This window comes from Panthera onca, chromosome A1, assembly GCF_046562875.1.
Source record: "Panthera onca isolate mPanOnc1 chromosome A1, mPanOnc1 haplotype 2, whole genome shotgun sequence".
Lineage (NCBI taxonomy): Eukaryota > Metazoa > Chordata > Mammalia > Carnivora > Felidae > Panthera > Panthera onca.
In genome coordinates this window covers 92,856,600-92,880,547 of record NC_138339.1, presented here as the reverse complement: position 1 = coordinate 92,880,547, position 23,948 = coordinate 92,856,600, and the positions used below count along the sequence as shown (strand labels likewise).

Here is a 23,948-nt window from a genome sequence, read left to right as displayed (position 1 = left end):
CTTTAGCTTTATATTTTGGTTCCTGGGAGAGTAGCAAAGATTACTTCTGCAAGATAACTTAGACTACTTTGATAATGTATCAAAGCTCAGATTCTTTAATTGATGTATTCTAAGCAGAATATCAACTCACACCTTGACAACTCTCCTCTCCTCAGAAACATTCACAGTAGCCACAAACGATTCCCCAGGAATTGGTTAGTAGTTATTCACAGTATTTATTTTGTATATTTTACTAATGTTATATATTCTCTTTCATCTGGCCACTGGAAAGAACCTGAACTCTGAGTATATAACTTTTCTTCTAAGAAATAACTTGAATATTTCAAGTACATTTCTCTTCTTGGATTGAATTTCTAGATACTTCTTGTATATTTCCATTGTTTAGAATAACATGTTCACACCATTTAAAGGTCCAAAAACTAGTGAATATAATTAGAAAGTAGAAACAGAAAATAGTTGCTTATTCCTAAGAAGAAATGACATTTTAGGTTTATACTAAAGTGAATAGCCAAGAAAAGATTTAAGAGTTCTCTTTTGGAATTTGAATATATAAGCGTAAATGGTATTTTGAAAGAAGTTGCTTGTTATTAGTCATTTAGAATTTGTCCCTTCTTCCTTCTCTAAGATAGAAGATTAGGGGGCTGGGCCTGTGTTTATTTGTGCATTTGTATTTTACCAATTACTTTATTCAGGATCAATGTGTGGCATGAATTCATTATCCCTTTGTCATTGTTGAAACTTTCAAATGATGAAAAACTCTCCCCTTCTAAAAATGTCCATCTTAGTCAAAGCTAGCTGACAATTTTGATAATGAGGAAATACAGAGTTAGTTTGTGGGTTTACGCTTTACTGATAATGTAATCTATTACCTAACAGTAAGCTTAACTTTTCTTCTGTTTTGTATCAACTCAAAAAGTTATATTCTATAGGTTATCTTTATCTTTATTTTTTTAGGTTTGTTTATACTAGCAGATGCTTCAAAAAGTAAATGCTAAAATTTATTTTCTTTTTTTGCCCTCAGATCTACTTTCAATTTATGTATGCTTCACACACATAAAACTTTTTAATTTAAATTCCTCTGCTTATAAAAGGACTCATATGTGAAAACTGCAAATGTTTTTACGCCATTTGATTCTAAGTGTATGAGAAATAAATAAATCAGATGTGACAAATAGTCTGAAATAATTTCAACTGAATAAATAAAAATTCTTAACCTTTTCTAGGTCTCTTTTGGTAAACATTACTTCAATTGCTTAATTTTGCTTACATATATAAGCCTATTACAACTTCCTGTACTCATTGAAATAAAGACACTTTTTCTTAATCTGACTTACCTTCTTTTGTTAGGTAACAGGAAAAGATGAGATGAAACAAATTGAAGAATTAAGCAGATGTATCTGATCTGCTTGGGTCCCAAAAACACATACAAATACATACACTTTTTTTTTTTTTTTTTTTGTAGCTACCACAGTACTACTTAGTCCTTTCAAATGTAGTATAATACTGAAGAATATTAATATTCTTTGTTTTTCTTTACATTTTAAGTGACTATAAATGAATGCTTTTCAACAACTAGAAATTATCAGTATTTAAGCCTTCTGGCAGATTTTCTGTGGTATTAAGACATCTATTTATGCTTTCTATCTGAAAATTGAAAGCAAATTAGTAAGCACAATTTATCCATAACAGTTTACTTTGTGGAGTTAAACACCTGAATCTTCCTAAATTATTTCTAAATGATCCTAAAAATTCCTAAATGGCCCTAAATATTCCTAAATCATATAAATTAACTAAAATGTCTTATAAAATGCTACCTATTATAAATATTGGATATTCACTTCACTGACTTGCAGCTTTATTTGTACATTGAATAATAAGGATTTTTTTCTCAGAATTACCAATCACTGTTAAATACTTCTCAGTTTGAATATAACACGTTTATAGAAACAATCTTTTGAAAAGCGAGACATTTTAGAAACGTTCCTATAGATGAGTGTCATAGTAGATTACTGATCTAGGAACCCAAAAAATACCAAAAACAACTAAAAACCCTCAGTTTCATTCCCACTTCTGCCCCAAACTCCATCCCGTTAGAATCTCTCTTCAGAGTTATGTGTGGTTTCTGAACCTAATTCTTGCTCTTACTAGTTTGTTAATTAGGATATCCTTTAATGTCAGCAAACAGCGTAACAGCATTGCATAGTATGATTGTGACTTTATTCCTTCAGTATATTAGATTACTGCTCTGAACCTCAGTTTACTAATCTGTAATGTGGACATAATAGTTTTGTTTTGGTGATGATTAGAGGAGTTTGTATTTGTGTTATGCTTGAGTTAAATTTCAGCTGCAGGGCATAGTAACTATATAGTAATTACTATTTTTAAAATCTTATTTTAGTTGTTACAATAATTTTAATTTTACTAGTAAGAATATTTCTGATTAAATCACTATATTTCAGGATCTTTATCTACCAAATGAGGAGAAGCTGTTTTCCCTCCTAAATTCCATATATATAATGAAACTGTATTAATACTATTTTATTATGTGCCTTTCAGTAGAGAATATATCTTCACAAGTCTTACCTTTATGAAGAAGCACACAAACTTGACATTTGATATTATTGTTTGTAATTTATAGTAACACATTATTGGTTTTTGATACATAAGTAAATACCGGGTTTATCAGTTTCCTGAAACCATGCGTGTCTCTTAACTATTACTAAAATTTTGCTCTTTATTTAGAAATAGATTGTGTCAGTTATTCTGTTATCATCACTATTAACAGAAACTACAGTATAAATCTCTGTGTACAATTCCTTTTCTTACTTTGAGTAGGGACTTACATTAAGTTGTAGCAAACAAATGGTTGTATGCTTATATGTACTCAGTTGTTTTCTTTTCTAGTAGGAGGTGGGAGAGTGATTTACCACTTATACAAGTTATTCTTGGGTTATATGTTGTTTTCTATGATAAATTTCAGTAAGAAGGTAGGAAATTGCCCAGTTTTTCTTCACTATATTTATATTTGATAAATGCACTGTATTTGAATCTTACACTTTCTTCCCTCTCAGAAGAAATGATGTATATTTAAAACTGCGTTGCTTGATTTTGATCTTCTCCCCTAACTAATAATGTTTTCCTTTTGTTCTAGTTTAGACTTGGTTCCTTCAATCTAGAGAAAGTTGCAAGTCCAGCTGAGGTCATTAGGAAACTTATTTGTGATTGCCTGGACACCATTGCGGAAAACCAAGCCAAAAATGAGCACCTGCAGAAGGAAAATGAAAGGCTTCTGAGAGATTGGAATGATATTCAAGGACGGTGTGTGCTAATATTCTTGTATTATAAAAATACTAAGCTCTTTATATTGCTATAGCTTTATGTTAATGATTTGTAAGCTTATAATATATGTAGACTAGCCTGTATTTAAAGTAAACTCTTTACTTAATATGATCAAACCAAACTATTGGTTATTACTGTACATTATAGTAGTACATTAACACTTTCTGGTCATTAGTACTTGGTGGCATCAGCACACTAACAAACAGTAAGTGGTAATCAGGCAGTGAGAATCAGAATCCATTAATATTAATCAAAATTTAGGATGTTGATATTTGAGATTTATTTCAAATTATAAGATTAATAATGAATATAAAAGAGACATGAAGTGTCAGTATGCACAATTGATTTCTTATTGGAATGTCTACACAAATGGTAACTATTTCAGATGCTGTGCACTTTGGCTCCTGATAGAGACTTATTTTGCTCACTGAAAATTCATACTACTGACATTTTAAAAAGATGCAAGATAAGACCTTTGGAATATATTATTTTCCTGATTTTGCCTCTTAGTTTTTAAACAATGAAAAAAGCCACTTTTCTTCTCTATGCATTTTTTCAAGTATAACATTCATAATCTAGGCTGCTCCAGAGGTATTTTTTTATTACTCTGTTATGTAAAAGATGTTTGAAGGAAATAAAATGTATGTTGTGAACATTTGTATGTCTCCGGAGACATTATCATATGCATGTGTCTGTACATATATACATGGTGACATCTGAAAGAGTTTTATGGAATGTATATAATAATGAATATTATCATTACACCCATTATATCCAGTAGATGATTTTTTATCTTTCATTCAAACCAGTAGCTCTAAAACATAAGAACAATTTGCTAACTTAAGAGTCTTTTCAGGACAACCCCTAAGATTGTTTTATGGGGACATTGGTAAGTAAATGTGAGAGTACATGAAAAATGTGAAGGGTTTACTACTGTCAGTGTATGTTTGTGAAAAGGATGTTGACTAGATGAAATTATGTTTCTACACATTCGAGTAATGCAGGATATGTAAACTTAACACCTAAAACTTGGTTATATTTGGCTCTCAGTTATTATATTAAGAAAGTATCTTTTTTTCTTTTATCTCTGAATTAATACTTATTTCCAATTACATAAAAATGAGACCAAAAAAATTGCAAATATTAAGAAACCAAACGGAAAAATAAGTTAATTTTGATCTTCCTTATCTCCTTAAAATCATGTTAGTATGAATCACTATCATATATCTGTGCTAGAAATCACGTTTTGGAGTCTATATCTATAGTTTGGATATGCTTTTCTATTTTACATACAAAATAAATCAAATTAAAGGAGATGTACTATGGTTGTGATAAGCCATTGTATATAAAAATCAGAATACCCTCAGGATGATAGGAAATTTGATCCACAAATTGCTCACAAAAATGCAGACTGGGTACTTGGTACTTGAACAAATTGCTTTAAAATGTCTGCCAGAGGTTGAAAGAGGTATTATCTCATCAGTATTCAACACACTGCCATACACTGGAAAGCAGCAGGGAACAAAGATGAGACAGTGGAGACAAATGCACCCTGTGCTGTAAGACAGTGGGGGAGGGGTGTATACAACATGTAGCCCACAGATGCTTGATTTCCTATTTTTGAACTACCCAGAAAGTGCTTTTGCATTATTGTGGCAAAAGGTTTCCCATTTGATCAAAAGCACAACCATATCTCTCATCACTAGTCTTATTATGTTCCGGCTCTTCTTTTTGTGTAAATACTGGGTCACATATTTTCCTCAGGGGTTGAAGATATGTGTCATTGGGGTGCCCTCCTCCCCCTCAAGCAGAGGAAAGTTAGCCTGCTCCAGAGAATTCTAGGCTCTTGATTATTAGATTAGATTAGTAGCTTTATCTATTTCCCAAATTTCTCAAATGTTTTATTTTCTATCAGAGGAGAAAGTGGCCATTTTAAGGAGCTATAAATATATCATGGTTTTGGCCATGCAGTACTTTCTTAAGTGTTCTCTCTCTAGAGCCTTAGTACAGTGGAAAATGAGCAAAGGACTTACATCTCCAGCTTTCATAAAGCAGTGGTACTGATCAAGAGTCTTTAGAGAAATTAGAAATAGGTTGTGAACATACTAAGTTAGGTAACTGAAGACATAGAAACTAGAGAATCATTAGAGTGGGGACTGTTGTGTTAGGCCTGGACACAGTTCAGTTTTCTGGGTGGCCTCTGATACTCTTATATCAGTGTCCATCCATGTTCCAATCATTTCTTCCCCATCATTGTTTCAGACTGTGTATGCATGGGAGAGCTAAGGGGATAAGCAGCACAAAATAGATGCTGAGAATTCCCTTAGAGGCTATGGTAGATAGGTCTGAAATAAATTTAATACACAATAGGATATTAATATGAGCAAAAGGCAGTCATATACACATGTGCTTGTACCATGGAAAATGTTAATGACATGTTAAGAAGAGAAATGTGAGTTTTTGACCAAAAGGAGGAATAGAGTGCCAGTTTTTGCAAAGTATATCTTTAGATAGAAAATATGTAGAGGGAGAAAATTAAATCTTAATAGTGTATGTCTGGAATTGTGGATTAAATTTCTTTTTTTACTTTGTGGGGATTTTTTTGCATATATTTTGTTATTTAAAAATGTATAATTATAATCAGAACTAACTCTAAAGCTATTTCCATTTGGGATGACAGTAGAGAATAAATGAAATTTGAATAAGGAATGAGGAATTACAGTATGAGTAAAAAGAATGAGCTTTAATGTATAGACTTTTAACATATATATTTGCTATTATTTTTTATTAACTGTTTACTAATTGCAGTCTTAGCTCCATTTTGAACAAGTGACATTACTGGATCAATTTAATTTTGTGTAGTTTAGATAAAGGAGAAAACATTAGAAATATTATATGCCAGTCCTTGGGTTATTAGCTGTAATTAGTTCACTTGTTTTTCCTATTTAATTTCAAATACAACTCTCAAGCTCTATATTACTGAATAGGTCTTTTGTTTGCATTCAGACATCAAGTTAGAAACTCTCCAGCTTTATTCTGAGTTACAGTTATTAAACCTATAATTGGAGGCAGTTCTCAGCAGATTGAATGGGGTTGACACTCATGGAATCATTAGAATAGAAGAGACCTTGAAAGCTCTTTTACTTTAACTCTCTGCCTTCAAGCTAGGATCACATTATATCCAGATGAATTCAGTCTGATTTTTAAACACCTCAGGAGATAGCTTCAACTCCCCTTGGTAGCCCATTATAATGTTTAAGAACAGTCACAGTCAGAAAATTCTTCCTTCCATCTCTTGGTAATCTGAGTCCTTCATGGTATAGTTGAAGGCCATTTCCTCTTGTTCTGTCATCAGAAAGGATGAGGAACAGCTGTTTACCATCTTCTTCAGTACTTAAAGGCTTATTAAATCTCTTTACCACTGCTTTCTTTTCCAGTTCTTTTTAGTATTCTTTGTTCTCTGAACTCTATTCACATTTTCTTTTGCTGTACAACCCTGACCTAGATATAAATTTGGCCAGAGCTGATTGGAAATACAAGAGTTACTGCACTATTTCTGAATACCACATGTTCACATTTATGTGGCTGCTGTTTTATTTTGGGTTATCATTTAATCTGTTTTATTTTGGATTTTGTTTTTGCATGAAATTCCCTTGTTTTTGCTCTTATTTTTGTTATGTTTTGATGTTCTTCTTAGATTCTTTGTCTTCCTGTGCAGAAATATTTTATTTTGAATATTCAGTATTTTCCCCAGACGTCTTTATTTTTTTATTTTTTTTAATAACTGTTTTTTGACTAAATTTATAGATATGTCAGTCCTAGGGTAATAATTATCCTTAGCATTATTGTTCTGTTGTCCTAGTCAGTGTTGAAAGGATGAAACATCATTACTCCTTTGCTGTTTGATATTGTCTTTGGTTTCATTAGGTTTGGCTTTTGCTTAGAGATCTAGTTGGAATCTAGTTGTATGTGAGTTCTCCTTTAGTATCACTGACTTAGCAATGAATCCCATGTCTCTCCTGCACTAAATGGCCTCATGTTCTAATACCTGTCTAGTTCTTTCTGTGGAAGGTTGACAGGAGGCAAGTAACATGGAAGGCATAGTAACATCATAATGCTGTAAGAGAGAATTGGCATTAAAAATGGGATGGGGCAGATGGTATATACCTCTTAGTTACTGAATATTGAATAGAAGGATAGTGTTCTCTAAATTTGTTGATAAATTAATAATTAAGGGTAAATTTATGTCCTGAAACTGTTCACATTAATACTGTCTCCTCGTCAACACCCACTTCCTAGTTTTGTCTAGGAAGTGACATCCAGTTTGATAATCAGAAGTTTAGTTGCCAGAAAATCCTTAAGGTTTTCTAAAACCAAGCGAAGTGAAGTCATGGGATGCCATTTATTCTATTGTGTGCTCTCCCATCACAGACATGTTAACTTGGACAGTGTAGTTGTGATACTACTCATTAGGATTGATGGTATTCTTTACACAGATTATATGATATTTTATTTTGATATTTTCATTTAAATCCATATGTTATACTAAATGTTAATTTTAATAAAGGTTTTGAAATGTGCTTGATAATTGTTACGTGCACAGAATCTTTCAATTAAGAATTATTGAAGTGACTTATATGGAGATTAAGTATGCATTTAAATCAGGTAAATAACTAATTGATTACTGTTCCTAAAACTTTATATAATATACAAGATTTTTATTGTACATTCTTATAATTGATTTTTACTTTGCCTTTGTTTAAAGTATTTTATAATATACTCAAGTATTTTAGTGGTACATATATTCTACTCGTCTCTTAAAATTTTTGTTATGTTACATTAGAAAGTAGTTCAAGAAAATTATGTAGAATGTTTATATAATGCTTTGCATATGAAATAAAAATGCATTGACATCCCTGCTTAAAATAAGCCATCAGTATTACCAGCTCCTCTTCAGCTTTGGCTCTGTTTTTTTCCCTACACCTTTTGGTATACATCTTTCTCAAAGAGCTTTGCTTGGTAAAAGGAGTACTGTTGTATTAATATTTACCACAGGTTTTTTAGAAGCTGAAGCAGATCAAAAATGTTACTATTACAGTGGTGAACAGCTGTTAAAGAGTGAAAAATAACTTCAGAATCACTGGTTCTCCATTTCCTTATAAGATGTCCATAGTAAATCCCTTACTTTATTCATTTTTCTGATAGCTGCTGCTCATCTCTCGAATGCCAAACACTGTGTTAGGCACTGAGGATAAAGCAGTCAATAAAACACACCTGCACCCTGCCTTAATGGAGTTGACGGCCTTGGCAATGACTATACTGTAAGAGTGCTATAATTACTCCCAGAAATTATACTACTTTTTGTTCCTTTTCATTCCATAAGAGGCCCTAATTCTTTACATCTCTAGATAGGTAGGTTGTTGAAAGCATAAGGACATATATATCAAAGGTATCAAATTTTGACATTTTTGTTTCTAAGTTTTCACTGAAGAAATTATATATTGTAAATATCTGAAATATATACACATAAATACAGATATCATGAAAATACTAGAATACCTGTATAGAACAACAAAAGTATAAATAAATAATGAAGAGAAAACTAGGCAGAGCAAGACTACGTTTACAAGAATATTTTACATGAAATAATTTATATTTGAATCTTTAAAATATAGGTGTGTTCATGGTTTGTGTGTATGCACAAATCTTACATATGCAGTCTCTGCTTACTAGCTTTCTTACATCTGGGAGATTAAAATTAGTATAGTCTTTTGTCCACTTATTTGAACAGTGTAGAAAGAATTATAAATGACAGAAAATTTTATGTTTTATGTATCTAAAATTGGAGATACATAGTGTTTCACATTTCCAGGAATTTCACATTAAATATTTGCATTCATTATATACGTGCATATGTGAGTGAGTATGCCTGGTATTGAAGACACAGCTCTACAAGTCATGTTCTTGCTGTGGAGCAATTCATTATCTGTTTAGGGAAAACATATTAGGTAAATCATTTAATCACAAAACACTATCACAGTTAATATTATAGTAATACTAGCAAAATACAGAAAACGTAGGCTATAATTACTCTGGTGTGAAATTTCTCCCATAAAAAAATATCCTTTTGGAAATAAATCGTAGATGTGAATAAATTATTAACATTTAAGCATTTAGATGTTTTGAAAGCTTTTTGGTATCATTTTCCAATTTTGATCCTTATCTCACTACATAAATTACTAACATTAATAAGCAATAAATTCTCATTATTTGCTTAATTATCTATATAAAACTTTAAATCAATGGAAACCCATAAAAGTGACTTTTAATTATACTTTCCTTAAAAAGTTTTCTTGAAATCATCTTCACTATTGGGTTAAATAATATTAATGTTAAAGAAAACTGCATGATTTATTTATTTGTTTATTTACATTTTAGATTTGAAAAATGTGTGAGTGCTAAGGAAGCTTTGGAGACTGATCTTTATAAGCGGTTTATTCTAGTGCTGAATGAGAAGAAAGCAAAGATCAGAAGCTTGCATAAGTTGTTAAATGAAGGTCAAGAACCAGAAAGGAACATTGAGCGTGAAAGGTATTTGGAGTGTCTGTTTTGAGATGACAGATACATAAATTTAAATGGAATTTCTTCCCAAACTTAATGAAAGTTAGGTGCCAACTTTGTAGCCTAGGAGATCATTTGCTAGTCTGCGGTGAGATGCTCTGGCTGTTGGAATCAGTGGGCTGGAGAATTCTCAGCATGATCTCTCCATGTCTCCCCACTGTCATAGCTGTACTTAAATCCTCAAACTGTCACATGGTTTAAGTAAGTATTATTTGTTTAATTCTTAGACATCATTAAAAATATATTAATTAAAAACTTTTATCTTCTGCAAAACTGCAGAGTTGAATACACATTTATCATTTGGTGTCTCAGCAGTAGTTAATCTTGGAATCAGGTGGCTGAGAGTGGATGTGTACTTGATTTTTAAGGAAAAGTCACAGGGGATTTACAGCTGGTATGGTTTGGACAACTATAATTATTTTAGTCTGATTTTTATTGTTTTATTGTTTTATTTATCATTTATCCACTTAATTATTTTAGTGGATACAGGCTTGGATCTATTGCCTTGAAGCTGAGAGAAAGCACAGGTTTACTAATGTCATCATATAAAGAATATAACATTTGATGTCAGATGTTCCTAGTTCAGGTGCTGGTCTCAAACTGATATCTATTAGTACATGACTTTGGGAAAATACTTTAAACTCTGTGTCTTACTTGGTATCTTCATAATAAGAATAAAGGTACCTGTCTCAGAAGTTTGGGGCAATCAAATGCAAGGCAGACTGCTTCGAGATCAGTAAAACACTTAACACTGTGTGATCCACAGAAGGTAATTTGGAGGAATAGTATTTTGATAGATGAATGATGTGATAAGAAACTGATTCCGGAGTTAATTACAGTGAACATTAGTCACATTTAGCTTATGTAGAAGAGAAGCTTGTTCTTAAGAGAGTTAACAGATAGTCTTTAAAGTGCTTTCATCTCGATCACATGTGTTTCAATATATGTTTGTTTAACTACAGTGTTTTTTCAGGGACATTTTTTATAATTACTTACTGGTGAATTTGATACCTAACCAAGGGTGAGCCACTACTTTCTAATTCTATCTTGCTCTATTTCTAGGGAAGCCACAACATGTTCTGAAATGACCGCTGATAGAGATGCAGTCTACGATGAAAGTACTGATGAAGAAAGTGAGAACCTGCCTGATCCCTGTGTGTTAGCTCCAGGTAGGAGATATACATTTATTACCTTTGTGGAATATTTCACTTGGCTTATTACTCTAATGATAATAAACTGTAATGAAAAATGTTATGAAAAAAATCTTTTCAGGGCACCTGAGTGGCTCAGTCAGTTAAGCATCTGACTTCAGCTTAGGTCATGACCTCAGGGCTAAGAGTTCGAACCCCACATTAGGCTTTCTGCTGTCAGTGCAGAGCCTGCTTAGGATCCTCTGTCCCTGTCTGTCTCTGCCCCTCCCCCACTTTCTCTCTTTCAAAAATAAACATTAAAAAAACAAAAAGTAAAAACTCTTTTCTACAAAACTTCTTTTAGGGTTTTTAGTCTAAAACCTCAAGTACTTAATGTTGAAAATAATATTTATTATAATATGCAACAACTCATTAGCAACAAAATAAGCAAACGTACACACATACACACTCACCAAGTCATACTATTCCTTATTACAAGGGTGCATAAGGAATAAGCAAGATACGTGTTCATGCTAGTTATCTCCAGCTTGAAGCTGGCTGCCTGTAACATTTGAGATCACCTAGCTAGAGCTATTGGTGGGTAAGCAGGGGGATGTAGAATGTTTCACATTATCTTGAGGTTGAGTCTTCTCTCGCTATTCAGAAAAGAAATTGTAATGGGGGAAGATGGGTTACAGGGGAAGAGAAGGGAAAAATGACAGTTTAAGTTAAAGTACCTGAGCCTCACTCAGTCCCTCAGATTTAAACCCATGGATGGTTTTTCTAGAGATTTAAACCTTTCCTAGAGGCAAGAGCCTCTGAACACATCTTACACTTACGTTTCTGACAGAAGCCCCGTATTCTCAAAATAAATGTTTGATTCATTTATTTAGCAAATACCTTTTGAGTGCCTATTATGTACCAGGAACTATTCCATGCAGTAGAGAGCAAAACACAAAAATGTCTACTTTCATGGAGTTTATAAATTCTAGTCAGGGAAATAGACAATAACAAGATGCATAAATTGAATATAAACTGTTGTAGATAGTTACAAATGCTGAAGAGAAAACTAAACCAGGGAAGGATGATAGAAAATGTCAGGATGGAAGTAGGACAAAGGTCGTGATTTTAGCCAGGGCACCAGAAAAGGCCTTGGTGAGAATGCGACAAGTTTGTCTGTGGGGTAAGCATGCCAGGCAGAAAAACTCAGGTAGTACAAAGGTCTTGATGCAGGAGTTTTTATTAACTTTTTATTGATATATTCAAGCAATAGAATGGAGGGAGGTATGGATAAAGTAGGAAGATGAAGATAGGAAGTATGATGATATGAGGTAGAGAGAGGCCAGATCATGTGTAGGGCCTTACAGGCTATTGTAAGGACTTCAAGTTTTGCTTTGAATTACATTGGACATTGTTGGAGGGTTGCAAACATCAAGTGATGGGATCCTACTTACACTTTTAGCAGGATTAATCTGGCTGTTGTGCTGAGAATAGAGTATACATAGTGTGATAAGTTTACAAGAAGATACAGCAGTGGGACACTGGTTCAACAATGAGTGAAGGATGTGAGTGGCTCAGACCTGAGTGGTAGCAGTGAAGATGATAAACAACAGGCAGATTCTAGGTACGTCTAGAGGCAACATATTGTTGATGAACTGGGTATGGCTCCTGAGAGAAAGACACTAATCATGGTAAGTTTTTTAGATTGAATACTGAAGGCATGCAGTTGACTTACTGAATTAGGGGAATCTACAAGAGGAAGGTTAGGAACTGAGTTTTACAAGCATTAAGTCTGAGATGCTGAGTATGGAGTTGGATATACAAATTTGGAGTTTGGGGGAAGGCTAAGTAAGGAGATATTTAAAGCTGGCTGAGCTGTCAGGGGAGTTTGAGAAGTCAGAAAAGGGCTGTGATCCAAGGACTCCACCTTAGTACATACACTTGGATGTGTAGAGGTCAGTAAGTTGAGGAGACCAGCAGAGAAGGCTGAGGGAGCAGCCTGGAGGTAGCAGGCAAACTGTAGGAGTGTTATCCTGGAGAGCAAGTCAAGGAAGTATTTCAAGGAGGAGCTAGAGATAAACTGAGTTGAATGGTGCAGACTGGGTAAGAAGATGAGGATCAAGGACTGACTGACTGACTGATGGATTTGGCAACACAAATTGGGGATCTTAATAAAACGTTTTCAGTGGAATAGCAAGAAGAGGAAATTCAAAAGGAATGAGACAAGATAATTGGAAAAGAAACAACAAGCCTAGGCAACACTTGTAACAAGTTTCACTGTAACGAAAAGGAAAGATCTGGCTAGCTGCTGGAGGGGCACGTGGGGCTAGCTGCTGGAGGGGCACGTGGGGTCAAGAATTGTTGTTGTTTTCTTAGATGACAGAAATAACATCATGTTTGCATATTTATGGGATTAAGGAAGGAAGGGGGGCAAATGTTGCCACAGTTGCTGGAGTACTGTCTCTGAGTACATGGGCGAAGATGGGATCAGATGGACAAGTGACAGGATTTGTTTAGCTTGGAACGTGGGAGCTTTGCTTAATGACAGGAAAGAAAGCAGAATAAATGGACAAAGACACAGGAAGATATCTAATTGCAGCCATGGAAATTTAATGATATTGATTCAATAAGTTGGTTGATTAATCTGATTCTAATTAGATTCGAATTGGATCACACATTCAAACACACTCTCACTTTCGCACATCGGAGTTAAATTTCCTTTTATTTGGAGGGCATGCTTGTTTTACACTAGTGACCCAATAAAAAATGAAGTCATTCTTTAATAATCACATGTAATTGAAAGTTCACTAAAAAGGGAATCTGTACTCTTTCCAACTTAAATGTTCAGAATTTTTATTGAGTACAATGGTCTTTGATTTTGTTCCTTATTCAGAGTATCTCACCAACCTTTGAAGTAGATGGAAATTATTTTTGAAGAGAAAATGTGTGGTTAAATAATGGGTATATGAGAATGGGGTCCTTTATGTGTTCAGTCTGTTTTAAGCAAAGCTTTACTATAATAGTACTATTTTAAATTTGGCAGAATTTCTCTTCTCTTCAAAAAACGTTTAGTTCATTGTACATTTTTTCTATGTTTTACATGGCATATTTTCTTTAATTCAAATCTAGTTCACTACATATTTGACTTATAGGCATCCAATCCTGTTTTATTTATTTATTTATTTATTCATTCATTTATTTATTTATTTATTTATTTATTGCATTTAACTTGCTTTTGGCAGGTTTTGATGTCAAGAATTAAGAGCATGAAAAAAAGAATTAAGAGCACTTTTATATTAAATTTTAACTGTTCTTTTCCTTCTGCTTCAGTAAGAATTATTCAGGAAACTTAAGGTTAGGGATAAAAAAAAGAACCTCAGATATAAAATGCTTCATCTGGAATTAAGACCTAGATTCCAGGGGCGCCTGGGTGGCGCAGTCGGTTAAGCGTCCGACTTCAGCCAGGTCACGATCTCGCGGTCCGTGAGTTCGAGCCCCGCGTCAGGCTCTGGGCTGATGGCTCGGAGCCTGGAGCCTGTTTCCGATTCTGTGTCTCCCTCTCTCTCTGCCCCTCCCCTGTTCATGCTCTGTCTCTCTCTGTCCCAAAAATAAATAAAAAACGTTGAAAAAAAAAATTAAAAAAAAAAAAAAAAAAGACCTAGATTCCATACATCTGAGGAAAAATATTATATGTATTAAACAAAAAATAACTTTCCTTATCATTTAGCATATTCTACATGTCATTCTTTTACAGAGACAAAATATACTAGTATTCCATGGGATATATGTATATATATTTAATCATAGCTTTGTCTTTTGGTATTTTGTATATTATTACTATGTATTTGGACCAGAGCAGTGAAAGTTTTTTCCTGGACTTATTCTGCCATCTTGGTAATACATTACCTATTCTTATTGTACGAGTAAATATTCGAATTTATTGTAGGTAGTGCAGTTTCATGTACACTTTCCCTCCAGTAAGAACAAGAGGAAAGCAGTTGATGGGATTTAATACATTTAACTCTTCCAGAAAGGCATTTATTTAAATGGCTAAATGTTTAACTTGGTAGTCATTTCTATTATGCAAATGTATTTTCATTATTATTGAAACCACCAAATTTCCTCATGAGTTGTTCCCTTTTTTTTTTACCCTATTCCTGCATAATATAAGTTTAGTGAGACCAAGAGACTTGGTGATTCACAGTATTCATTCAAGGAAAAGGTCTGTTTTTATACATATATATATATATATATATATATATGTATATATTTTATTTGGAGATATATATATATGTATACATATATACATATATATGTATATATATGTATACATATATATATATATATATATATATATATCCAGAAGTACAATAGGGATATTGTAGTTTACAGGAAACTGATAGGTAACAGTTTTATGCATAGGCAATCTATTTTATTACTTTTTTTCTCCAAAGTTTTAAATTTCCTCCCATCATTAGGATTGTTGAGGAAATAACTGATGACAGTACTCCAATGTAATAAAGTATATCATGCTTATGTGTATGATACCATATAGTATGAAAACCCTTTAAAACATTTAAAAGTTTGTTAGCTAAAAGATCTCGGAAGAATTCTGAATCTTGAATGTCACAGTCTATACCACCCTACAACTACATTTTATATTTTTCCGTAAAAATAAAAAGCAAGGTTTACTTTTTCTAGGTCTTAATTTTTAGAGTTTCTAGGTAGGTAGCAATGGTATTAAAGCCTTAGTTTAAGAAGTAAACTAAACTGCATAGTAAAGCCCTAGAGTTCATAGGTATTTTGCTTTCTTTCAGATTAAGATTATGATCTGTAAACTGGTTGCAGTGATCTCTATTTATAGCTCAGCCTCTGGATTACAAAGGAGGATGGAATGGTCACTCTCACTCTCCCCTAGTCTGTATTAACTCCTCGTGGTTTTAAAGGACTTCCTGCTTAGTCTGGACTCATCCTACCTACAGTGTTTTGTTTTGTTTTTATGTTTATTTTTGAGAGAGAGAGAGAGACAGAATGCGAGCCAGGGAGATGCAGAGAGAGAGGGAGACACAGAATCTGATCTTTTTTTTTTTTTTTTTTTTTTTAATGTTTATGTTGTTTTTGTTTTTTAATTCAATGGAAAAATAACCTGTTGGGTTATTTACTATAGATTTATTTACTATAGTTATAGTGAAACGACCTTTCCTACAGGAAATCTGTTTGTTGGGTACAGAGCAAGATAACACCTGATGTCCATGTCTGGAGAGAAACTTGAAGTTGAGTAGGTCTCCTGAATAACAGAACCTCACCAAAATACAAAGAGATCAGAGTGTAATTAGTATAGCATCTGAGTACTGCAGGTGGGCTTTCATTGGCCTCAATAATGTCTGATATAAACTAAAAAATAATTTATGGTTTTGCAGTTTTTCATATATATAGCCATTTTGATCTGTAATAATAGTAAAATTACATGAGAAAATAATTTTTAAATGTATATGAATAGTCTAAGAATTTTAACCATTATTACAAAACATTTCTTAATGTTAACATAATTCAAAATGTGTGTGAATAATTATTGGAAAGATTGGGCTTCCTTCATAGAAAAAGGCTTTTTCTTATAAAGCATTTTGAAAACTTATGCTTAATTGGCTCCTAAGTAGCCTTTACGAGAGGAATTATTTTCATGTCTCATTAATTGTTTTTAATTATTTATTTTAAATCATTAAGATAATCAATATTTTTAAATTATAATTATTTCTCTTAGCAGAAATTGACAAGATTTCTTAAAATTAGAGACCAATTAAATCAACTTTACTAAAAGTGTAAATAAGAAAAATACTTATTCTAGAATGTTTTATTCTTCTTAGCTTTATTTTAAAGGTATACAACCATTAAAACAAATAAAATAAGCTTTCTTACCACTTTTCTGCGTAATTATTAGCCCGAGATTTAGCACATTAGTTTAATTAGTCTTGATTCTTAACCAACAGGAAGGTCCCTGTATAACTGCTATCAGTAATTTAGGCTTCTACTTAGTTGGTGGGCTTCCTGAAAGGAAGTGTGATTATAGAATAGCCTTTTAGAAAATAAATGAATGGCTATGTCAAACAGTTGATGAATACTGATATAGTAGCTTTTAAAAATAGAACAGAATCCAAAATCTCTAAGTATCAAAGAGCTCGTTGCTTCAAACAGTGAATGTCTACTCACAGAGGGGATAACAACATGTACTGCCAAAGAGATTAGTCAGAAATTCAACTTTAGAATCACAGATTATTCCCTTAATCTTATCCAGCTTCTTTATCATAGGCTCATTTATTTATAAATTCTAAATAAAAAGCTTGATTTAGTAAAACCTGTCACAAAACAGGAAGTGCAGTTTGAGTGTATTTCCTAGCAATCATGGGTTCTTACACATAATTGCTGAGGAAAGATATTATGTACTTCAGTAATCTAGATCTTCTAGTTCAAGCCCGTCATTTTTCCAGTGAGGAAACTGAGGCTTAGAAAGGTTCTCCTGTGTGTTACCTCAGTGAATACTCTGTCTCCAAATAAAATCACATTCTTAGATACCAGGGAGTAAGACTCCAAAATGCCTTTTGGTGGTGGTGGGTGGGCAGTTCAACTCTTAACAATGCAAATGTACATTCTTCTAGAGCAAGGATCAAATTTTTAATGTATTTTCAAGGGGACTATATTCCAAACATGATTCAGAATCATTGACCTAGGAGAATGGTATTTAAATGAGAAAAGATGGAATAAGATATGTTAAAAGGAAACTGCAATTTAGACTACATGACAAGATGGGAAGAAGAGAAAATAGCATTCAAACAGAAGCTAAATCACACTCTGTCAGTTCATCGGACTGTCATTTTTCTGGCTGTGCACTGCACTGTTCAGTAAGGTAGCCACCAGCTACCTGAGACTGTTGGACACTGGAAATGTGGCTAGTCCAAATTGAAATGTGATTGAAGTATAGACTACACATTGGATTTCAGAAATGTAGTATGAGAAAAGAAGTAATATGTCTCATTAATGCATTTGTGTATTAATTAAATCTTGAAATAATTATTTTGTATATATTGAGTTAAATATATTATTACTATTAACTTCATTTACTTCTTTTTTCTTCTTAAAATGTGTTTAATGGGAAATTTAAAATTCTGTATGTGACTCATATATTTCTATTTGTTTGACATACTGATCTTGGTATTCTAAAAAGTTCCATCTTGGGTTGATATTGTGGTTCTGTAATAGCTGTGTATCATTGTGAAAATTAAATCAGATTGTACTACCAAGTTTTTATGAAGCTGTTAATGTAAGGGTGTGAGATCTTTAGGTGGATGTAGATGACTATGGGTGCGATTGAATATTTATATGTAAGAAATGCTAAAGGGGTTGCACTGTCTTATTTATTTATTGTTTTTTGATTCATTGTAAAACAGACTTAAGAAAGCCTGGGTCATTTTTGTCCTCGGAAAATGAAGCTAAACATTTTTACTGATCCTGTGTAACTGCAACCATGATCCGGTTGAGACAAAAGGTGGGGTAATGTAGCGATCCTCTCTAAATCAGCTGAATGTCTATAATGTAGTATAAAGGATTCTTGCCTCTTTGTGATTGTGACAGGGATCTCCAGCACAAACAGCGCATCTGGTTCCTTGAACCAGTTCATCAACATCACTTATAAGCCATATTTTAGATCAAAGGGATAGGAAGGTTACCAGTGATGAGGTTCTGGAATGTTGCCAGCCCACCAGCATTGACATGATACTTGCTGCAGCTTCATTTGGGGGTATGTGTGAAGGATGGATATCAGCAGGCTTGCTAAGCAGAGTCTGAATACAAGATGTAGTGAAAGGGAACAGTTACAAGTGGGGTGGGCAGAAGAAGGACTCAAAGTGAGATCCTTAGTGCCAATTTCAAGCTTTGAGGTAAAACTCACTGGTAATGAGAAATAGTAGTTGCAAACATGTATCTGTGGCACTCAGGGTTTTGTGGGGAGAGTTGTAATTTGGGGGATGGCGGAACAAAAAAAAAAAGAACTTCGAGTACTGCTAGCCCTGTTATTTCTCAAGCATAATGGGTAGCCGTATTAACAATCATATATATTTTTTTAATATAAAGGAATAACTTGAGACTGTATCAGAGATTGTGACTGTTGGTCTTTGGTATGACCTAGGTCATATACTTTTTTTTTTCCCCTTGGTAACATGAGTCTTCCAAATAATAAATCTGAATGCATTTAAAAAAGACATAGATTCCCTAGTTTTCTGTAGTCCTTAACACAGAAAGGGCTTTTATATTTAATCTAGTTCACTTTATTCATTGATATCATTTGCATGATTTCTGGAAGTATTTGAGTTTGTGAACCCTGGAAAATTACAGTTATTCTGACACTGGTAACTACTGTGACTAGTTCTTCTAATTCTGATTCTTCTACTACAATTATTGTTCCTCCCCCTTTTTCTACTTCTTTACTATTAATATTGCTATTGTTGTTGCTATTACCCTTCTATTATGGTTCCATTACCTCTATTACCATAACTTCATTACCACCACCACAACTGCTACAGACTTAAACATTTATATGGGTGCCAGAATGTATTCTATTTTTCTTATATGCATTACTTTATATACATGCAACAACAATCATATGAAGTATATACTGTTATTTTACAGTTGAGAGAATTGAGGCACAGTAAGATTAGAAAACTTCTAAGGCAATGCAGCTAGTAAATTATAGAACTGGGATTCTAACCCAGGAAGTCTAATTACAGAACTTATCTCTGAGAACCCTTCCTGTGCTAACGTTCCTTGTTTTCATTTAGTAGAACACTCTATTAAAATCTAAGAGTTCTGAGAGTTTGATTTTATATTTTAAATTTAAGTGTATTTGATGCCTTCATTTTTATAAAACAATTTAAGGCTCCTAATAAAGGAAGGGTGGAGTATATGGCCTCCTTGAGTTCTGACTCAATGGAGTGGGCACACATTTAAGTGGAAAAAGATATAGTTTGGTGACATTAATGCACCGTGAAGATGAATGTGAATGTTCATATCCTTGTTGGATATTCTATTATGATTTGATGGCAAAGCAAATAAGGTAGCAGAACAGTGATTTATACTTAGTCCTTGAATAAAAGGCTTGGAAATAGAGGTCCTAAATAAATATTAAATAATACTACCAAATGTCCATGTGGACATTTAAAAATATACAGACGTAGTTTAAATACAGACTTAGACTGTATACTATTTATATATTATGTGGTGGATATAAATTTAGAATTACTATATCTTTTTGGGGATTGACTTTTTCTATTATTATGAAATCTCTCTTGTTGGTCTAGTACTGCTTCTTTCCCTTAAAGTTCTTTGTCTGATAATAGTATAGCTGTAACAACTTTTTTTCCCTTGATGTTTACATGATATATCTTTTTCATCTCTTTTTACTCTTTTACTTTCAATCTTTTATAGTTGTTTTTTTTTAATTTTTTAATGTTTATTCATTTTTGAAAGACAGAGCACAAGCAGGGGTGGGGTGGAGAGAGAGGGGGACACAGAATCTGAAACAGGCTCCAGGCTCTGAGCGGTCAGCGCAGAGCCCAATGCGGGGCTTGAACTCACGAACCGCCAGATCATGACCTGAGCTGAAGTCAGATGCTCAACCAACTGAGCCATCCAGGCGCCCCATACTTGTTTTTTAAACCCAGTCTAATAATCTTTCTTTTTAATTGGAGAGTTTATTCCACTTATAGTTCATATAGTTATTTACATATTTACATATTTAGATATTTAGATAGTTCATATAGTTATTTACATATTTACAAATTTAGATACATATTTAGATTTACATATTTAGATCTGCTAATGTACTCTTTTTTTTATTCTCATTATTCTATTTTTTTTCCTTTTATTAATTTGTTACTTACCAACTCTTATATTTTTGCTTTAGTGACTATCCTAGAGATGGCAACATACATCCATGACCTATTATAGTCTGACATTAATTTAACTTTCCTACTCCCTTGATAATGGACGCTTTAATTCCACTTAACTTTCTGCATTATTGTAACATATATTCCAATTTGCCATTTATTTTAGATCTCATAAAGGATTATTATTGTAATATTGAAAAGCCATTATTCATTTCTCTTTAGCTTTTACCTTGTTCCTTATTTCTTTTATTTCTTTTTGCATTTATATGTTTTCATTGAAAGTCATTTTTCTTCAACCTAGAGAATTCCCTTTAATATTTCTTTTAGTGCACCTTAGCTCTTAAATTCTTGGGGTTTTGGTTTCTTTGAAATCCTTACATTTTGAAAGGAATTTTTGCAGGTATAGATCTGTAGGTTTGCAGTTTTTTGTTTGATTGTTTTGTTTGTCTGTTTTAAGCACATTGAGGATGCCACTGCATTGTCTTCTGGCTTCTTTTCTATTTATTTATTAAAATTTTTTTTATGTTTATTTTTTTATTTTTGAGAGAGAGAGAGAGAGAGAGACAGAGCATGAGCGGGGGAAGAGCAGAGAGAGACACACGCACACAGAATCTGACACAGAATCTGAAGCAGGCTCTGGGCTCTAAGCTGTCAGCGTAGCGCCGTACATGGGGCTCAGACTCACACACTGTGAGATCATGATCTGAGCCAAAGTCTGATGCTCAGCCAAACCCAGGCACCCCCTGGATTCTTTTCTTCATGTTAAGGAGATTCTATCCTGTTCTTTCTCTTCTCCTTTCCTGAGATTCCAGTTACATCTATATTAGATTTTTTCCGTATGTCGGAGTTTTGATAAAGTATGAAGATATGTTTCTTTACATTGGGTTGTTAGCTGCTTGAAGGTGGTACTCCCTCAGTACCTGGTTCATTCAGTGTCATGCAATGAAAAGGAATGTAATAATTTTTTTCAAAAAAAAATTCATTTAGTGAATACAATTTGTGTGTGTTCTCCATATTGTTTTTTTTTTTTTTTTGATGGAAAATGTATGTTAAATACTTTGAAAGTGTTTTTACCCCCATTGGTGAAATGTTTCAAAATATATAAAAGTGCCTAAGCTAGTATTGAGCATTATGTAGTCATGTACAAAGTGGGGCTATAGTAAACTGTTTGTGTAATTAGTAAATAGTTGTCTTAAATTATCTACATGCTTCTCTCTGGTTTGCATGCTGTACTCTATGACATGCATTTTCAAAATTGTTGTCTAAAGAGTCATTAGCTTGTTTTTGAGTTGGGATGATTTCAGCTGCAGTTAACACTCAGGTATAGGTAATGATAAGGACTTTATTATCTCACATATCAAGTGTGAACATAAAGCATTTCCATTGTTGAATAAGTCAGTGTCTTCACAATGTCATCAAGAACTCAGATGATCATATCTATCATCACTATCACACTTAAACGACCCAGGCTCCCTGGAAATGAATGTTTTCAAGAATTCCTATAATAAACTCAACAGTGCACAGTTCCTGCAAAATTTGAGTCTACATATAAGATTTTAGAAGTTGGCCCATAATGAATAAGCATCCATTCACAATAGGTATAGAGGTTTCACAATTTTCAAAAACACTGCTTTGAAACATTTGTTGTTGTTGTTGTTGTTGTGTTTTTATTTGTAACATAATCTTGCTGATAAATTTCCTTCATTAAAAGAAAACAAAATTTTCCCATAATGTTCAAAACTAAGGTGGAGTATGCTGGATGCTGATTTTTAAGTATAAACTCGCTTCACGAGTTTTGGGTATATTCTCTTCCATAAGGCCTTTTGTGATATCCTACTTTTTCTGTTTCATCATAAAAATTCACAGTTTCCTTTTTTTTGTTTAAATTAAGATATAATTAGAGGCAGTGCCCCTAAATGTCTCTTTATTTGCAATTTGAGATCTTTGTGCATCAATAATGGCCAAATGTTGGCAATTTCATGTGTTTCAACCTAATATTTGGTTTGCTTCGTGCAGAGAAATAGTGACCACCTTGATTTGGAGACGATTTGCCTAACGCAAATTAGCACCATCACTAAATCCCACCAAAAGGTGATTAAAATCAACAGAAACAACTCGAGAATTTAAGCACTGTAGTTTACATTTTCCATCTCTCTTGATCTGATGCTCTAGTGCTTGTCCTTGGAGGCGAGTTTTATGCTATTCAGAAGGACTGGAAATGGTGTTGCAGTATGAATGGGAACTTTAAAAAAATGTATTGTGTGAGTTGGTCTTGAGATATTAGTCTTTGGCATACACTGTAGTACTCTCAGACATTATGATGGCCGCCATTGTGATGTGACTTTGGTGACCCAAAAGTTATTAAAACTGCAGGGGCCAATAGTGGTGACAGTGATGATGGGGTATCAGGGAGGATTCTATTATTGTTAAGAAACCAAGAATGGATTCTGAAAAAGATGCTGTAGGCACTGCTTTCCATTGGTTTTTATTTGAAAAAAACAATAGTTAAAATTGAGTACTAATAGGAAGATAACTTTGAACTAGAAAAATATTTTCTTAGACATGATCTTCATTCCATTAAACCTATATTCCAGGAGATAAATGTTAAAAATTTTCTTTGCTAAAAATGTTTTGTGATCAAGTAAGTTTGGAAAACACTGAGTTAATAAAAATTAAACATATTTCCTTACTTCTAAATAGGTCAGTCTTTAATATGCTAATTAGTATGCATTTTCAATCTTGTTAAGTGAGGACTACACCATGTACCATTTTCCACAGTTCAACATTTGCATTATTAGAAAGTTAATTTATTTCCAACAGAACGTGAGATTATTGAAAATTAAAGCATATAACAATATTTGATATACTTTACTTTTTAATTTGGCCTTCTATCCTGCAGTTAATTTCATTGATATTAAGCTAG

The 23,948-nt window shown here is 33.1% G+C and overlaps 1 protein-coding gene across 10 annotated transcripts in view; it reads left to right on the top strand.

The window, feature by feature from the left end:
* Window positions 1-23,948, top strand: part of XRCC4 (X-ray repair cross complementing 4) — a 317,922-nt gene that overhangs the window by 83,978 nt on the left and 209,996 nt on the right. For 8 of the 10 annotated variants that reach the window (XR_009611644.3, XR_013556174.2, XR_013556203.2 and 5 more), the window contains exons 4-6: window positions 3,152-3,318; window positions 9,778-9,930; window positions 11,023-11,129. Coding sequence is in view for 4 of the 10 variants with exons in the window: in XM_060637753.3 (XP_060493736.1) it covers window positions 3,152-3,318; window positions 9,778-9,930; window positions 11,023-11,129 (427 nt within the window). In the remaining 6 variants the exon portion in view is untranslated. Of the gene's footprint in view, window positions 1-3,151; window positions 3,319-9,777; window positions 9,931-11,022; window positions 11,130-18,532; window positions 18,631-23,948 lie in introns of all 10 variants that reach the window. The other 2 variants (XM_078448372.1, XR_013556206.2) reach the window with 2 other exon arrangements.